This window comes from Pyrenophora tritici-repentis, chromosome 7 (assembly GCF_003171515.1).
Source record: "Pyrenophora tritici-repentis strain M4 chromosome 7, whole genome shotgun sequence".
NCBI classification, from domain to species: Eukaryota; Fungi; Ascomycota; class Dothideomycetes; order Pleosporales; family Pleosporaceae; genus Pyrenophora; species Pyrenophora tritici-repentis.
The window spans coordinates 2,747,118-2,762,199 of NC_089396.1; the positions used below are offsets into that span (position 1 = coordinate 2,747,118).

Consider the following 15,082-nt stretch of genomic DNA (forward strand, 5'->3'; position numbering starts at 1 on the left):
CGTCAGGCCCTGGTGTACTACTTTTAACTTTACTAGAACAGGCTTGTTCTAGTTCAGAAATTGATAGTTGCGGCCAGTCCCAAATGCTCTCTTGATAGTTTAGAAAGCTTGGTAGTTCTGCTGTTGGAGGAGGAGGGAAAAGTGCTTTTCTAAAGGCCTTGCACTTTCCTTTGAATGTTTTCTCTAGTATCTCTCCTTGGATAGGTGGAATCTTTTCGACCTTTTGATCCTTTGTGTATGCCATAGCTTTGTAGATAGACTGTGGGGTTTCTTGTTCTAGAAAGCTATTCCAATGTCTCTTCTTGGCATCCTTGATTGCTCTTGCGTAGGTGTTCCGCGCTATTAAGAAGTCTTTCTTGAATAGATATGCCTCTTGGATGGACAACTGTTGCAATTGTTGTGTGTAGACTCTTTGGCAGTGAGTAAGCTCTCTTCTTAGCTTAGTAAGCTCCTGGTTCCACCAGGGTTTTGGTTTAGGACCTAGTTTGACTTTTGGGATTGCTTTGTCAGCTGCTAGTTGGATGACTTGCGTAATTGCTTCCCCTATCTCCTCTAGTTTGCTTTGAAGCTCCTGGTCCTCTTCTAGAATTAGATTCTTGCAATCTTGTTTCCTAGGGTCGTTTATCTCGCTTATGTGCTGTAGCGTGATGTTGTTTTGAATAGCCTCGTTTAGGGTTTTTTGAAAAAGTGGCCAATCCGCCTTTTTTGTGTTAAACTTGCGTTGGTTTATTGGATTGTCTACTTGGTCGGTGTCTGATCGAATTGAGAAGAGTAGGCCGTAGTGGTCAGATCCAGTCTCCGTAGTGACTTGCCAGTCAATAGCTTTGTCAGCTAGGTCTGGGGTAACTAGGGATAGGTCTAAAACTGATTCTCTTGATAGGTGTGGCCTAAAGAAAGTGCCCGTTCCTGGTGTGTTTAGAAGGCTAAGGTTTTGGCTTTCTATCCATTCTACAAATGGGGGTGCTCCTGGGCTCGTCGATGTGCATAGTGGGTCCCACCACGGGTGGTGCTCATTTGCGTCTAGGAGTAGAATAGATGACTCTGGTAGTCTTGTGTTTGTGTTTAGAAGAACTCTTGGGATAGTCTTTATATCTCCTATACCTCTCTCGTTGTATAGGTTGAAGATATTAAACTTATGGTTTCCTTTCTGTACTACTAGTGCTATAGCGTCTGGATCTGACGTAAAACCTTCTAGTAGGTGGGTTTCTGCTAATAGCGTTCTAGAGATATAGAATAGCACTCTAGGGCGGAGTTTTGGTTCGGATTGTGGGAGAATTTGGAGGTATGCTGCGTGGCTAGTGGACCTAGTATCAGCGTAGTCGTTGTTTCTTGTTGGTGTGAGCCAAGGCTCTTGGACTGCAATTATATCAACCCTTAGTTCGACAGCTAGTTGAAGAGTAGACTCTGTGGCCTGGATACTCTTGTTCAGATTCGCTTGGAGAATCTTAATGCTGTCTAACATTCTGTTGTATATTGGTTCTCCTTGTTTGTTATAGCTGCGAGGACTTCACAGTCTCTGCTATTAGCAAAGTGAGGTTCTTTGCAGTTTGAGCATTTTGGGAGTGTATGGATACAAGGCTTCCCACTTGTCGTGCAGGTGGAGCATTTATGCTGCGATGTAGGGTGGGTCCCCGCACATAGCTGGCATGCTGTTTGGTTCCGGCATTTAAGCTTTGTATGGCCAAAGCCTTGGCAGTTGTCGCATTGGGTAGTAGCTGGAATACTTCTATACTTTTCAGTACGGAGGCTCTCTCCAAGGATGATGATCCTCGCTCCTAGTTTCTTTGCTTCAGCTTCTGTTTTAAAAGCAATAACAATAGAGCTGTTTTGCTTGTTCTTCCAGTCTTTTGTAAGCCAGTAGGAGTTACCAACTATTTGTAGTCCTTTGTTGTATGTAGGGATTTCAGTTCGAAGGATTTCTAGCGTGTCTGCTCCTTCAAAGGTTGTAGGGACGTTGTGGACTATGACTTTTGTCCAAGATTCTAGTGGTTGAGCGTGTTTGATGTTAAAGAGATCCATCCAGATGTTGGATTGCTGGAGAAGGAATTCTCCAGAGTATCCGCTTGTAGTAGTAAGTATGAGATTGTTTCTCTTACTAAGAGCTGCTAGTTGGATAACAGGTCCTGCAATGCCAGCTTTTTGGAATGCCTCGTTGATTTTGTTTCGTGCTTGGAGCGGGTTGATGGTTTGGTTTTCCTCTAGTGTTGCAACTATTTGATAGTGCGTAATTAGTTTCTTAGGCGTTGGCTTTTTCTTTGGGGCTACAGTCGTCCAAGTGGCGTTCTTTGATGGTTGAGCTGCAATTGTTGCGTATGATTGGGGAGCATTTGTGTTTGTTGTCGTTGTTGCTACTGCTACTGTTTGGTTGTTTTGACCAGCTACTGTGGCTGTTGCCTTCTTTAATGTCTTTGCTGCTTTTTCTGAAGCGTTTGCTAGAGTAGCTGAGTGGAAGGCGAGCTTGGCAGATAGTTTGTCCGAGATCTGGTTTGTAACTCTCCCTTTTTCCGTGTAGTCTCTAAATACGTCTAGTAGTTCGAGTAGCTTGTTTTGCTCTTCATATGAGTTGGTCATAATAGAGGCTTGGAGGATCAGGTTTCTAGCCCATTGGATTGCCTGTTCTGGATCTTTTGCGGTTGGTTTATCAGAGTCATTCTTTTGGAATGGATTTCTTCCAGTTCTGTCGTATACAGGAGAGAAGAGGGCTGGTCGTTTGTTCATGATTGGGACTAGTCGTTCGGGTGGGTTAGGTTGAGTTTGGGTTGGGGTCGCTGGTGTCTGGTCCTCTTCTATACCCATTTGGATATCATTTTCGAGATAGATTGCGGTATTAGTGCTGTTTCCGCTTGCCTCTGGGATCTGCACTATGATATTGTCGCTGTCTGGCGGCATTTTTGTTCTGTTGTTGCTACTTTACACTAGAAGGATACCTAGTTCTTCTAGCCGTACCGGTGTGAAAGTAGTGAAAGCCTTGCTATTTTACTCTTCTTACTCTCTTTTCTCTATCTTACTGATCTATCGAGTAGATCTCTAACCCAGGGCGCTCAATGGTACGTTATAATATACCATTTTTTGTTAGTGCTGAGAAGTACGCGTATGGCGGGTATATACTAGAACCAGGGGTTTATCCCATTAAACTTCAGGAGTACATCCCATTTTTAGTCTATAGTCGAAATTACTCCAAATTTAGACATATAACTCAGCATACGTAGACGCACAATCTGACGAATTTACAGCGCAGCAGACTATGTGGTTCAGGAGCTTAGGGTTTGGTGTTCTTGGTTAGGGTTACGCGTCTGGGGGGTCAGGAGGTCGCGAGGCTCGGCACCCCGCCGCGCGCGCCGCCGGAGTAAGCACCGAGAGAGCGATCAACAGCGCGTGTATATAAGAAGCCGAGTAGAACAGGTAGGCGTCGATATTTCAACATGTCTAAACCTAGCATCGAGTGCCAGTATTTCGAGCATGTGCCTGAGCACAGCGTAGCGGCATGCAGAGAGTGCAGATATGCAGTATGGCCAGATCAGATTGAGGGCCATCTACAGAAGCAGCATAAGGTTAGTTACAAGGAGGCTGAGGCAGTTGGACAGCAGGTTCGCAGCTGGGCTGGGTTAGTCCAGTACCCTAGTGAGCTCGAGGTGCCGACTGGTGCTCCAAAGCCTGTGCGGCAATTGCCAGTGTATACAGACGGGATGTTATGCCAATTTGACTCCAGCTGCTGCTATTATGTAGCAAGAAGTAAGGAGGCTATACGAAAGCATTGGCGTAAGGACCATCAAGGATGGTCAGCAGGGAAGAAGCGAGGGCGGCCAAGTCGAACCAGGCAGAAGAGCGTGCAGGCACATATGGATAAGGGGTACCGGCTGGTCCATTGCCAGCGATTATTCAGCAGCCGGCATGGATCGCAGTACTTTGAGGTCCAGGCACCCAGCCAGGATGGAGAAGGCCCCGAAATCGTGCCCGTAGACGGGGCAGCAGCATGGGCGCGAGTGGGCGAGCAGATGGCCAAGGCGTGGGCAGACATCGAGAAGCGGGCGCAGACGACGATCCAGGAGGGCGAGCGCGACGAGGTGAACCCATGGCTGGAGCGGACGCAGTGGTTGCCGTACCTAGTGGGCATGGAGAGGCCGGATTTGTTAGCGTGCATCGAGGAGCCCGTGGCAGAGCCAGATGCCAGGCAGGAGCAGCAGGCCGAGCCGGTGGAAGCAGCGATTTGGGCAGCCATGGATGGATTGGCGCGGTTCAGCCAGGCATCCATTATTGACCGGATTGGCGTGTTTATACGGTTGGAGGCAATTCGCACAGAGATGCACCAAACCCGGTTCCAGCCGTTACAGCCGTATATGGACAAGAACGCCATTGTCAAGCACACACGACCGTGGCAGCAGATGTTAATGTTTTTTGCACGCACACAGAAAGAGCACGGGTGGAAGAGCCCCAAGTATCGGTTTACGCGCCGGCAGCGAGAGGCATGGGAGGTGTTAATCGAACAGGCAAAGCGGAGCATAGAGGGAGACGAAGAAGATGAAGCCGAGGATATGGACGAAGAGAGAGAAGAGCTGGACGAGGAGATGATGGACGACATAGACGAGGCGATAGAGGTAGCTGAGGAAGAGCCAGGTCAGGGAGAAGGCCCCGAGCCTAAGAAGTTGTCTAAGATACAGAAAGCGTGTTTGGAGTTTTGCATTGCATTACTTAACCACCGCATCACCCGTAGAGAGTATGACAGCCCGCTGGTGTGCGCGTTGGCGGTGCTGGGCGTCAAGGAGGACGGATGGAAGGGGCCGGAGCAGTACCCGCCGATATTATCGGCGGTGATCAAGATCGCTCGGTTTATGGTCGTGCAGAAGGGACTAGAAATGTCAGGGCCCGAGGAGGATAGCGGCGATGAGACAGACGACGACTTAGATGACAGCGCGTACGAGAGCGGGCCAAGCCAGCGACGGCGTCCCAAGGGGTGTTTGCAGTTAGTGCAGAAGATGATGGACCGGTTCATGGTGCGCGGCAGCCATAGCCCCATGCAGTGGATGTTGGATTTGCGGACGTATGGATTGAAGATCCATTACAACACTACAACCCGCGGGCATGTAGAGTGGACGAACGGCGACGAGCTGCTGTACAAAGAGCTGCATTTTAGCATGGCGCAGTTCCGCGGCATGGTACATGGGCTGGCTAGCGAGAGCCGGCGATTATTAACAGAGGAGTTAATGTTTAGCAGCAAGGCAGCGCCGGTGCCGGCAGTGCCATGGGAGAGCATACGTGACAACCCAACCGACGAGCGGCCAGGATGGAACTTTTTGAAGGATCATCGCACAAACATGCCCGTCAACGGCGAGAGGTGGTTATTTGAGCGGGTAGGCGAGAGCGCCAGCATCCGGAGTCGGTTCATGAAGCCCGGGACGCAGTCAGGGGTAGACCGACAGGCAATAGAGCGATACATGGACCGGGTGGTAGAATTTCGCGAGAAGCTGGCGGTGTTAATGCATATAACGGGTGGGCAGCCAGCGCGAGGGCCAGAGCTACTGAGCGTACGGCATAGCAACACAGTGCAAGGGGGGCATCGCAATATATTCATCGAGGACGGCATGGTGGTGTTTGTGACACGGTACCACAAGGGATACAAAGTCAGCGGCGACGTCAAGATTATCCATCGATATTTGCCGCGCGAGGTGGGCGAGCTGGTAGTGTGGTATATGTGGCTGGTGTTGCCGTTCCAGCAGCGGCTCGAGGCGTTGGTGTGGGAGAAGGAGGCAGTTTCGTCGCATATGTGGCCAGCAGACCCCAGCGGCCGCAAGTGGACGACCGATCGGCTGCGGGAGGCGTTGAAGCGCGAGAGCCGGATCGCGATGGGCCAGGAGTGGACGTTTGCCGGGTACCGGGAGATGGCGATTGGCATCAGCCGGCGGTTTTTGCGTGGATCGACAGCGTTCCAGGCAGATGAGGGCGAGGAGAATAAGGAGTGGGCTGAGGAGCAGGCAGGAGATTCGATTGCCGACGAGCAGGCGGGCCATACGTCGCACGTGGCGGGACTGGTATACGCGCGAGGGATCATGGAGCAGTCAGGGGCCGTGGCGGATAGGCGGCAGCAGTTCCGGGCATCGAGCACGGATTGGCATAGATTTTTGGGCTTCCAGGCAGGCTTGGACGACCAGAGAAGAAGCAGCAAGCGGAAGAGAGCGCCGTTTGAGAGCGAGGCAGACGAGGCAAGGGTGGATCGGTGGCAGCGGCTGAGGAAGATGGACGCGAGAGCGCAGCTGAAGCGCATGATGGGCGAGGAGGCCAAGTTCCGGGGGGTGCAGGAGGCAGCGATCAAAGCCATCACAGCAGGCGAGAGTCCCGTAGTAGCGGTGATGCCGACGGGGGCAGGCAAGAGCTTGTTGTTCATGTTGCCGGCGTGGGCAGAGCAGGGCGGCACGACGGTGGTGGTAGTGCCGTTGATCGCGTTGCGTGGCGACATGGCACAGCGGTGCAAGAAGCTAGGGATATCGTGCGTAGAGTGGCAGAGTCGGCGTCCGCCAGACGCAGCAGCGGTGGTGTTAGTGACGCCCGAGTCGGCAGTTGGAGAGGAATTTGCAACGTTTTTAAACCGGCTACGAGCGACGCGGCAGCTAGATCGGATTATTATCGACGAGTGCCATATCGTGTTAAACCGGCAGTACACGTTCCGCAAGCAGATGCAGCAGCTAGGTAAGCTAGTGGCTGTAGAGACGCAGATGGTCATGTTAACAGCAACGTTGCCACCCAGCGAGGAGGACGAGTTATTCCGGCGAATGCATTTTGAGCGTGGGCAGGTAAGAATGTTTAGGGCACCAACAGCACGGAGCAACATAGCGTACCGGGTGGTAAGGGTAGAGAAGGAGAGGAAGAGACAGGAGGTAGAGGCAACGGTGTTGGCGATGGTACAGCAGAAGGTCCGAAAGTATAAGAGCGGCAAGATTGTAGTGTACGGCAACTCAGTGCCAAAGGTCAAGGGGTTAGCCGAGAAGCTCAAGTGCCATGCGTATCATCACCACGCGGTTGGCAAGGCAAGCATGTTGGAGGAGTTCATGGGCGGCAAGCAGCGGGTGATTGTGGCAACCAGCGCGTTGGGCATGGGAGTGGACGTGCCCGATATCCGGTGCATTGTCCACATGGATTGGCCGTTTAGCGTGTTGGATTACGCGCAGGAGAGCGGGCGAGCCGGGCGAGACGGGGAGCGGAGCGAGGCCATCATGATGGTGCAGGACGGCGAGCAGCGAGCGGCGGATGACAAGCAGGGGGAGGCGGAGCAGCGGTTGGTGCGAGCATACGTCGAAGGCATAGACGAGGCGGCGACATGTAGACGGGTAATGTTGGACGGGTATTTAGACAGGCGCGAGGCCGAGCGAGCTCGGTGCGAGGAGGGAGAGGAGAGGTGTGACGTATGCATGAGAGCCGACGGGGAGGAGATGGAGGAGGAGGAGATGGAGGAGGAGGAGATGGAGGAGGAGATGGAGGAGGAGATGGAGGAGGAGATGGAAGAGATGGAGGAGGTGGAGGAGGTGGAGGAGGTGGAGGAGATGGAGGTGGTGGAGGTGGCCGAGGGCGGCAGCAGCAACGAAGAAGAGGCGGAGACATTGGAGAGGGAGCAAGAAGAGGCGCGGCAGGCGTTTAATCAGCAGCAACGAGAGCAAGGCGGCCCGCGACAGAGATTGATACAGCAGCGGCAGCAGGAGTTCGCCGACGTCGAGTGGCTGCGTAGGCAGCTGGCGCAATGGATAAACCGGTGTGGGTTATGCGAGGCGGTAGGGCAAGGATCGAGCGCACACGACGTACGGCAATGTTGGCGACAGGAGAGCCAGCGGATCAAGGAGTCGATTAAGAGGATGGAAGAGACAATTAAGTTTGAGCGTTATTCGGGCTGTTTTTGGTGTGGAGTGCCGCAGGAGATATGCAATCGGTGGGAAAGGAATAGTTTTGGGCGATATCAGAGAGTCCAAGACGGGGATTGCCAGTATAGAGGGGTATTAATAGGCGGGTTATTAAGTATAGCATTAGGGCGGAGCGAGGTAGGAAACCGATGGACGGCGCGGTTAGAGGAGTTCGGGGTTAGTAATTCAGGAGCAGGGCCGACGTTGTTTGAGTTTTTAGGAAAAAAGCGATTGTTAGAGACGGTTGAGAGCAATAACTTAGCAGGAGAGTTTTGTTGGATTACAAGATTAATAGGCGAGTAGAGGAAATATAGAGAGTTGTAACGTTGACGAGGGTAGCTCCAACAGCTCGAGTAGGTCGGATAGTGTAAGCAGCGATAAAGGCAAGAGCAGCAAGATCAGCGAGAGCGTAGGCAGGGTTAGCAGCAAGAGAGATAGCAGCAACAGTGACGATAGTAGCAGCAGTAAGAGTAGCGACGAAGGCGAGGGCAGCGAGAGCAGTGATCAAGGCGAGAGCAGCGAGAGTAGTGACGAAGGCGAGGGTAGTAAAGATATTAGAGGTAGCGAAAGCAGCGGCAACAGCGAGAGCAATGAGAGCAACGACAAAGACGAGGGCAGAGAAGGTAACGAGAGCGGCGAGAGCAGTAAGAGCGCAGGCAGCGTTGGTAGCGAGAGCAATAGCTGCAACAGTGGCGATAGTGGCGATAGCGAGGGCAGCGACGACGGCGAGGATGGCGAGGATGGCGAGGATGGCGAGGACAGCGAGGGCAACTTGATGGCAGGTAGCGAAAGCAGTAATAGCAGCTTGAGCAGGGAGGAAAAGCGAGGGTCGTGACGACGGCGAGAGTAGCTCCGATAGCGAGAGCAGCAAGAGCGAGAGCAGCAAGAGCGGCAAGAGCAACGAGAGCGAGGCAGGCGAGGCAGGCGAGAGCAACGAGATGGCAAGTAGCGAGAGCGAGGCAGGCGAGGCAGGCGAGGCAGGCGAGAGCAACGAGATGGCAAGTAGCGAGAGCGTAGGGAGCGAGAGAGGCGAGAGAAATAAGAGCAGCGACATGATAGGTACCGTTGGCAGCGAGAGCATCGAGAGCCGCGCATATAGCGAGAGTAACGAGAACAGAGCGAGTAGCGAGAGCAGCGACGACGGTAAGGACAGCGAGAGCAGGAGCCGCAGCGGCGAAAGGAGTTGTAGAAGCCGTAGCAGCGGTAGGAAGTGAGAAGCAGCGAGAGTAGCGCGAGCAGTGGGGGACAGCAGGGACAGCGAGAGCAGTAGGGAAAGCAAGAGCAGGGGCAGAAGTAGTTATAGCGGCCGCAGGCGTAGTAGGAGCGGTGGGGAGTGAGGAGCAGAAGCGAGGATATCGATAGCAGCGAGAGCAGCGAGGACGGCGGGGATAGTAGGGATAGCGGGATCAGCTGTGAGAGAAGCGAGGATAGCGAGAGTAGGAAAGCAGGAGCCGCAGGCGCGATAGAAGTAAGAGTAGCAAGAGCAGTAAGAGCAGGATGTGTAGCCGCGAGGATAGAGGCAATTAAGGTAATTAAGGTGATTGCGATGATTGCGAGGACAGTAAGAGCAACAAGGGCAGCGCAAGAAAGGGGCGAACGGCAAGGGAATTAACTATTAAGTTAATTGTAGCGATTGCAAGGACAGCGGGAACAGCGAGGATAGTAAGGGCAGTAAGGGTAGAAAGGACAGCGGAAGCAGCGAGGACAACGAGGACAGCGAGGATTGTAAGGACAGCGGAAGCAGCGAGGACAACGAGGACAGCGAGGATTGTAAGGACAGCGGAAGCAGCGAGGACAACGAGGACAGCGAGGATTGTAAGGACAGCGGAAGCAGCGAGGATAATGAGGACAGCGAGGATAGTAAGAACAGCGAGGATAGTAAGGACAGTAAGAGTAGCGAGGATAGCGAAAGTAGGAGAGTAGCAGTAGCAATAGCAGTAGCCGGAGGTGTATATAAGCTGTAAGAGGTAAGAGGTAGAAGTAAGGATATTATAAGCAGCAAGGATAGCAGGGGCAGAAGCGGCAACAGGTGCAGGGGTAGTAGGAGTAGTAATAAGAATATTAAGAGCAGTGCAAGTTACAAGGACAAGGGACAAAGTAAGGACAGTAGAGATAGTAAGAGTATCAGGAGCAGCGAGAACAGAAGCCGTAGGATTGATAGCGAAGATATTAAGAGCAGCAAGGAAAGCGAAAGTAGCGAGGGTAGTAAGAGCAGCGACAAGAGGAGCGGTAGCGGCCGCCGAAACCGCAGTTACCGCAGGTGGAGGAGGCGTAGGAGGTAAGGGGCAGAAGAGAGCAGTAGAGACAGCGGGAACAGCGGGGAAAGCGAGAGCAGCAAGAAGGACGGGGATAGTAGAGATAGAGGAAGTGGCGAGAGCAGAAGCAGTAATAGGGAGGATTGCGGAATGCGGAGGAGTAAGAGCGGTAGGAGTAAGAGTAGCAAGAGCAGGACGTAGAAGTAAGAGCCGTAGGAGCAGGAGCAGTAAGAATAGCAGGAGTAGCAAGGGTAGGAGCTTTAAAGGCGGCAGCAACGAGGGTGTTACAAGCAGCGAAAATAATAGGAGCAGGGAGAGTGGTCGCAGTAAGGATAGCGATAGAAGCGAGGTTGGCGACAGCAGGGACAGTAGTAGTAGCAAGAATAGCGAGAGTAGCGAGAGCAATAGCAGTGAGAGCTAGAGCATTAAGAGTAGCAGCAATAAGAGCAGTAACCGTAGGAGTAGGCGCATTAAGAGTAAAAGCTGCAGGAGTAAGAGCAGTAAGGGCGGAAATAGTAGGAGCGTAATTAGCGAGAGCAGGAGCAGCGAGGACAGCAGGAGCAGCTGGAATGGCGAGAGCAGCAAGGACGGAGTGGATAGCAAGAATAGGAAGCGTAGGGGCCGCAGTGGCGATATTTGTAGAAGCGGCAGTAAACACAGGTGTAGTAGTAGCCGTAGGAGTAATAACGAGCATGTTAAAAGCAGCAAGGACGGCAGGAACAGCGGGAGTTGCAATAGTAGAACCCGTAACCGTAATTGAATAGACAGTAAGAGTGATAGTCGCGATAGAAGGAAAAGTTACAAGAATAGCAGCCGTAGCCGTGGTAGAAGCAAGAGTAATTATAATAGAGGCAAAGATAGTAACAGTAGTAAGAGTAATAAGCACAGTAAGGGTATAGTAAGAGCAAAAGTTTAAAGAAGAGTTATTTATGTTAAAAATAAGTATGCAGGTATAAAGCAAAGAAAAGAAAGATTCGAAAAGAGAGAGTATAAAGTTGGTGAGATTCATAATCGATAGATGAGGTAGGTAAAACAGGTATAGTTTGTAGTATATATTAGATAGTGTTTAAGAAAGAAATCAAGCATAGAATTAAGTAGGATTTAAGGATTAGGATTGTAGTAGAAGACAGAGCAAGTTATTAGGAATACATTAATAAGAAGATAGAAGAAAAGATTAAGTTTATATAAAAGTAGAGTCATAAGAAGAAGATATAAATAAAAAAGATATAAGAGATTATGTTTCAATAATATTAAAAAGAGATGTTAGAAAAGAAAGAAGAATAAAAGAAACCCGATATAATTTAAGAGGAGTATAGTAAAGGGAATAGAAGATAGGTAGAAGAAGAAAGAGAGAGAAAGATAAGGAAGTTTATAGAGAAGGACATAAGAAGCAAAAGATAAAGAGAAAGAAGGAGAAGTAAAGAAAATAGAAAGAGAAGTAAAGAAAAATATAGAGCAAGTAAAGAGAGAGTAGCAAGAACAGCAGTAGTAATAAGGATAAGGATAGAGTTAAGGTACAGTACAATAATGCATAGTGGGTATTTAAGCAACAGTAGTAAGACGAGGCAGGCCGTGTTGGACGTGCATACAGTAGGTAGAGTTTAAGTTTACCGACGCAGAATAGTGATAGAGGTATATAGGGTAGTAGATAATGCGATGCGGTATATAGACGGCGGTAGGCGAAGGACAGAGCCGACACAATATACAACAGTATTAGAGAACTAAGAGGTAGTAGGCAAAGGAGATAGTTGAAGAAGTATTTAGGTTGTGTTTAGTATAGCGAATGGTATAACGTGTGTATACAAGCAATAAGAAGATAATAGATACGGAGGAGATTAGACAGCAGATATAAAAGATTGTTAGTTTCGAGGGTATTTATAGCAAGGTTGTTAGGATTAGTATAGGGAAGCAAGAATAGAGTAGCATAGGGATAGATAGGAGGTTAGTAGAACAGAGAGTTAAAGTAAATTTAATAGAGGGATTCGTAAGACAGTTTTAGAGCAAGTAGGGGTTAGGGTGTACAGAAACGAATAGGTTAATAAGAGAGTTTTATTAGAGTCAGCCGTTTATAATAGAGGAGAACAATAAACAACAGAGGTTATTGCAGAGAAGGGTATAGGCCGAGGTAAAGGGAAGAAGAGAGAAGATATAGTGGCAATAGGAAAAGTTTCCGAGTTAGGGTATTTAGTAGATGTTATATAGATTAAGTGATAAAAGCGAGTAAATTAGATTAAAAATAAGGAGAGATAGAAATAGATGAAGAGGAAAGGAAAGAAGAGAGAGGAACAGAAGAGAGAGAGGGGAAGGATGGATGTGGTGGAGAGGAGAGATGAGGAGGGGCAGGGAGGGTTGGAGCAGCAGGAGCAGGAGCAGGAGCGACAAGGCGGGTGGCGGAGGTGAATACAGCAGCGGCAACAGGAGTTTAGGGAGGTAGAGTAGTGAGGTAGGGAATTAGGATGGTAGGGGAATGGATAGGGAATATGCAAAGGGGCGGATAATGGGCGAAGCGAGGAAAATATAGGGAGATGTTGGTGAGGGGAGGGGGAAGTGTAAAAGAAGCGATTACGATTGTTTTAGAGCCGATTCAGTTTAAGGGTTATTAGGGGCGTTTTTGGTGGGAGGTAGAGTAGGAAAGGAATTGTTAGGGGCGGTATTAGAAGGTAAGAGATGCAAATTAACAGTATAAAGGAGTATTCACGGGGGGTTTATTAGGGCAGCGTTTAGGTAGAGGGAGGTAGGAAAGCGTTAGGGGGCGGGGTTAAAGGGGAGAAGAGGATTTATAGTAGATAAGACAGGGTTAGGGGTATAGAAGGAAGAAAGGGTTAGGGTTACAGAATGAAGAGAGGGATAGGTAAGAAATGAATAGAAGAATAAAAATATTCATAAGGAGATAAAGGAGGATTAGATTACAGGCAAAATAAGGTAGAAGAGCAATTCGTTAGGTAGTATGTAGAGGGGAAAGAGTGGGTAATAAGATATAGAAGGCGAGTATTAGAAAAGTATTTGGAGGGGCAAGGAGGCGAAGAGAGATATAAAGAAGAGGAGGAGAGATTTTTAGTGTGTAGACAAGCGGACAAGGAGATAGACAGCAGCAAAGAGCAGTAATAAAGAGGAGATATAGTAGAGAGGAGGGTAGAGCAGTAGGAGCAGGAGCGACAAGGCGGGTAGTAGAGTTTAATACGGCAGTGATAACAGGAGTTTAGGCAGGTAGAGTAGTAAGACAGGCAATTAGGATAGTAGGGGAATAGATAGGGAATATGCGAAGGGCGGGTGATAAGCAAAGCGAGGACAAAATAGGGAGATGTTAGTGACGGGGAGGAGAAATACAAAAGAAGCAGTTAAGATTGTGTTAGAGTAGATTTGTATAAGGGTTATTCGTTATGTATTTAGTAGGGAGTTAGGCAGGAGAAATGTAAGGGGTAGGAGAGGAATTGTTCGGGGCAGTATTGGATAGTACGAGACGCAAATTGATAGTGTAACAGAGTATTAATAGGGGGGTTAATAGAGGAAGAGGTAGGGTAGAGGGAGGTAAGAGAGTAGTGGAGGGCGCGGTTAAAGGGTTAGGGGTAGAGAGAGGAAGGGTCAGGGAGGGGAGGGAGGGTAGAGGATCAGGGAGGGTAGAGAGGATCAGGGAGGGTAGAGAGGATCAGGGAGGGTAGAGAGGATCAGGGAGGGTTCAGGGAGGGTAAAGAGGGTTAGGTATTATAGTATAAGAAGATAACTAGAGAAAGTAAGTAAAAAGAGTTAAGAATAATAAAGTGGATAGTAAATAATATATAGGGGGTTTTAGAGAGGAGGAAATATAAGAGAGTTTACTAGAAAATAAGAAAGAGGGGTTTCAGAGTAGGCAGAAGCGTAAAGCAAGAGCATAGGGCAGAGGAAAAGAGGAAAAGAGGTAGAGTTTAAAGAAGGCCGCCGGTTGCGGTAAGGAAGATGCAAAGGCGAGAGTAGTAGAAGAGAATATAAGAGAGGATTATATGTTAGGGGTAAATAGGTAAGAGGGGGCGGGGATTTAGGGGCGCAAAAGGAGGGTAGAGAAAGAAAATACAAGAGAGGTAGAGGTAAAGGGTTAGAAAGAGAGTTAGAATAGAATTTTTATAAGATAAGGTAGGTTTAGAGGACGCAGAGTTGTAGAGCGAAGTAGAGGGTAGGGTGTAAGAGTAGAGAGTAAGGAGTTAAAAGAAGTTAGATAGGGCGTATAAGTAGTAACACCCCGTTTTTAGGGTTAAGAAGTATTTAGGAGGAGAAAGGGAGAAGTAGGAAAAGAAGAGGGAGAGTAAGAGTAAGCCGTAAGGTGTCACAAAGAGGGTAGAGTAAGAGTAGAGGAGAGAGTAGAGGGGTGGTGGGTGGACCCGTAAGGTGTTACAAAAAGGGTGGAGTAAGAGTAGTTATTGTAGGATTAATTAGGTTATAGGAACGCAGGCGGTGGAGTGAGTTCCGGGGGCGCAGTACAGCAAGTCAGACGGGGCAGATAGGACAGACAAGGAGGCGAAACAAGTAGTAAGGGGGAAGAGGAGGTTTCACAAGTAGGTAGGGCGAAGAGAGGGTTTCATAGGTAAGTAGGATATAAAGAGAAAGGGGAGTGTTAGGAAGAGATAAGTAAGGTATTATAAAGAAGAGGAGTATGTGTTATAAGGGTAGATAGTAGCGTGTAAAGAGTAGAGTAAAGAGTAGAGTAAAGAGTAGAGTAAAGAGTAGATAGTAGAGAGTGTAGGAAGTTAAGAAGGAGTAGAAGTGGTAAAGGAAGAGAGGGAGTAGGTAATAAAAACGGTAAGAGAGAGTAAAACGCAGAAGGAAAAGTAAAGAAAGTAGGTAAGTAAAGAGAAGTAGTAGGTAGTAGAAGAAGAGAAGTAGAGAAATAAAGAAAGGTTACAGGGTTAGGGAGAGTAAGAAGGGTAAGGGAGTAGGGATAATAGAAGAGGATAGAAGAGATAGTAAAAGAGA

General features: G+C 49.1%; 4 protein-coding genes across 4 annotated transcripts; 1 reads left to right on the forward strand and 3 right to left on the reverse strand.

Moving 5' to 3' along the window:
• Positions 1 to 1,455: 1,455 nt before the first annotated feature.
• On the reverse strand, positions 1,456 to 2,718 carry PtrM4_134630 (uncharacterized protein; the record flags this gene model as incomplete). The annotated part of the gene is made up of 1 exon (XM_066109202.1): positions 1,456 to 2,718. The coding sequence occupies one exon, from the start codon at positions 2,716 to 2,718 to the stop codon at positions 1,456 to 1,458; it is 1,263 nt and encodes a 420-aa protein (XP_065961194.1).
• Positions 2,719 to 3,422: 704 nt separating this feature from the next.
• PtrM4_134640 (RecQ, Superfamily II DNA helicase) lies at positions 3,423 to 7,834 on the forward strand (the record flags this gene model as incomplete). The annotated part of the gene is made up of 2 exons (XM_066109203.1): positions 3,423 to 7,710; positions 7,806 to 7,834. 2 exons carry the CDS (start codon positions 3,423 to 3,425, stop codon positions 7,832 to 7,834), a joined length of 4,317 nt encoding a protein of 1,438 aa, XP_065961195.1.
• Positions 7,835 to 8,163: 329 nt separating this feature from the next.
• On the reverse strand, positions 8,164 to 8,937 carry PtrM4_134650 (uncharacterized protein; the record flags this gene model as incomplete). The annotated part of the gene is made up of 1 exon (XM_066109204.1): positions 8,164 to 8,937. The coding sequence occupies one exon, from the start codon at positions 8,935 to 8,937 to the stop codon at positions 8,164 to 8,166; it is 774 nt and encodes a 257-aa protein (XP_065961196.1).
• A 478-nt stretch (positions 8,938 to 9,415) lies between these two features.
• Positions 9,416 to 10,832, reverse strand: PtrM4_134660 (ComEC, membrane metal-binding protein; the record flags this gene model as incomplete). Its single annotated transcript, XM_066109205.1, has 2 exons — positions 9,416 to 10,396; positions 10,506 to 10,832. 2 exons carry the CDS (start codon positions 10,830 to 10,832, stop codon positions 9,416 to 9,418), a joined length of 1,308 nt encoding a protein of 435 aa, XP_065961197.1.
• Positions 10,833 to 15,082: the final 4,250 nt, after the last annotated feature.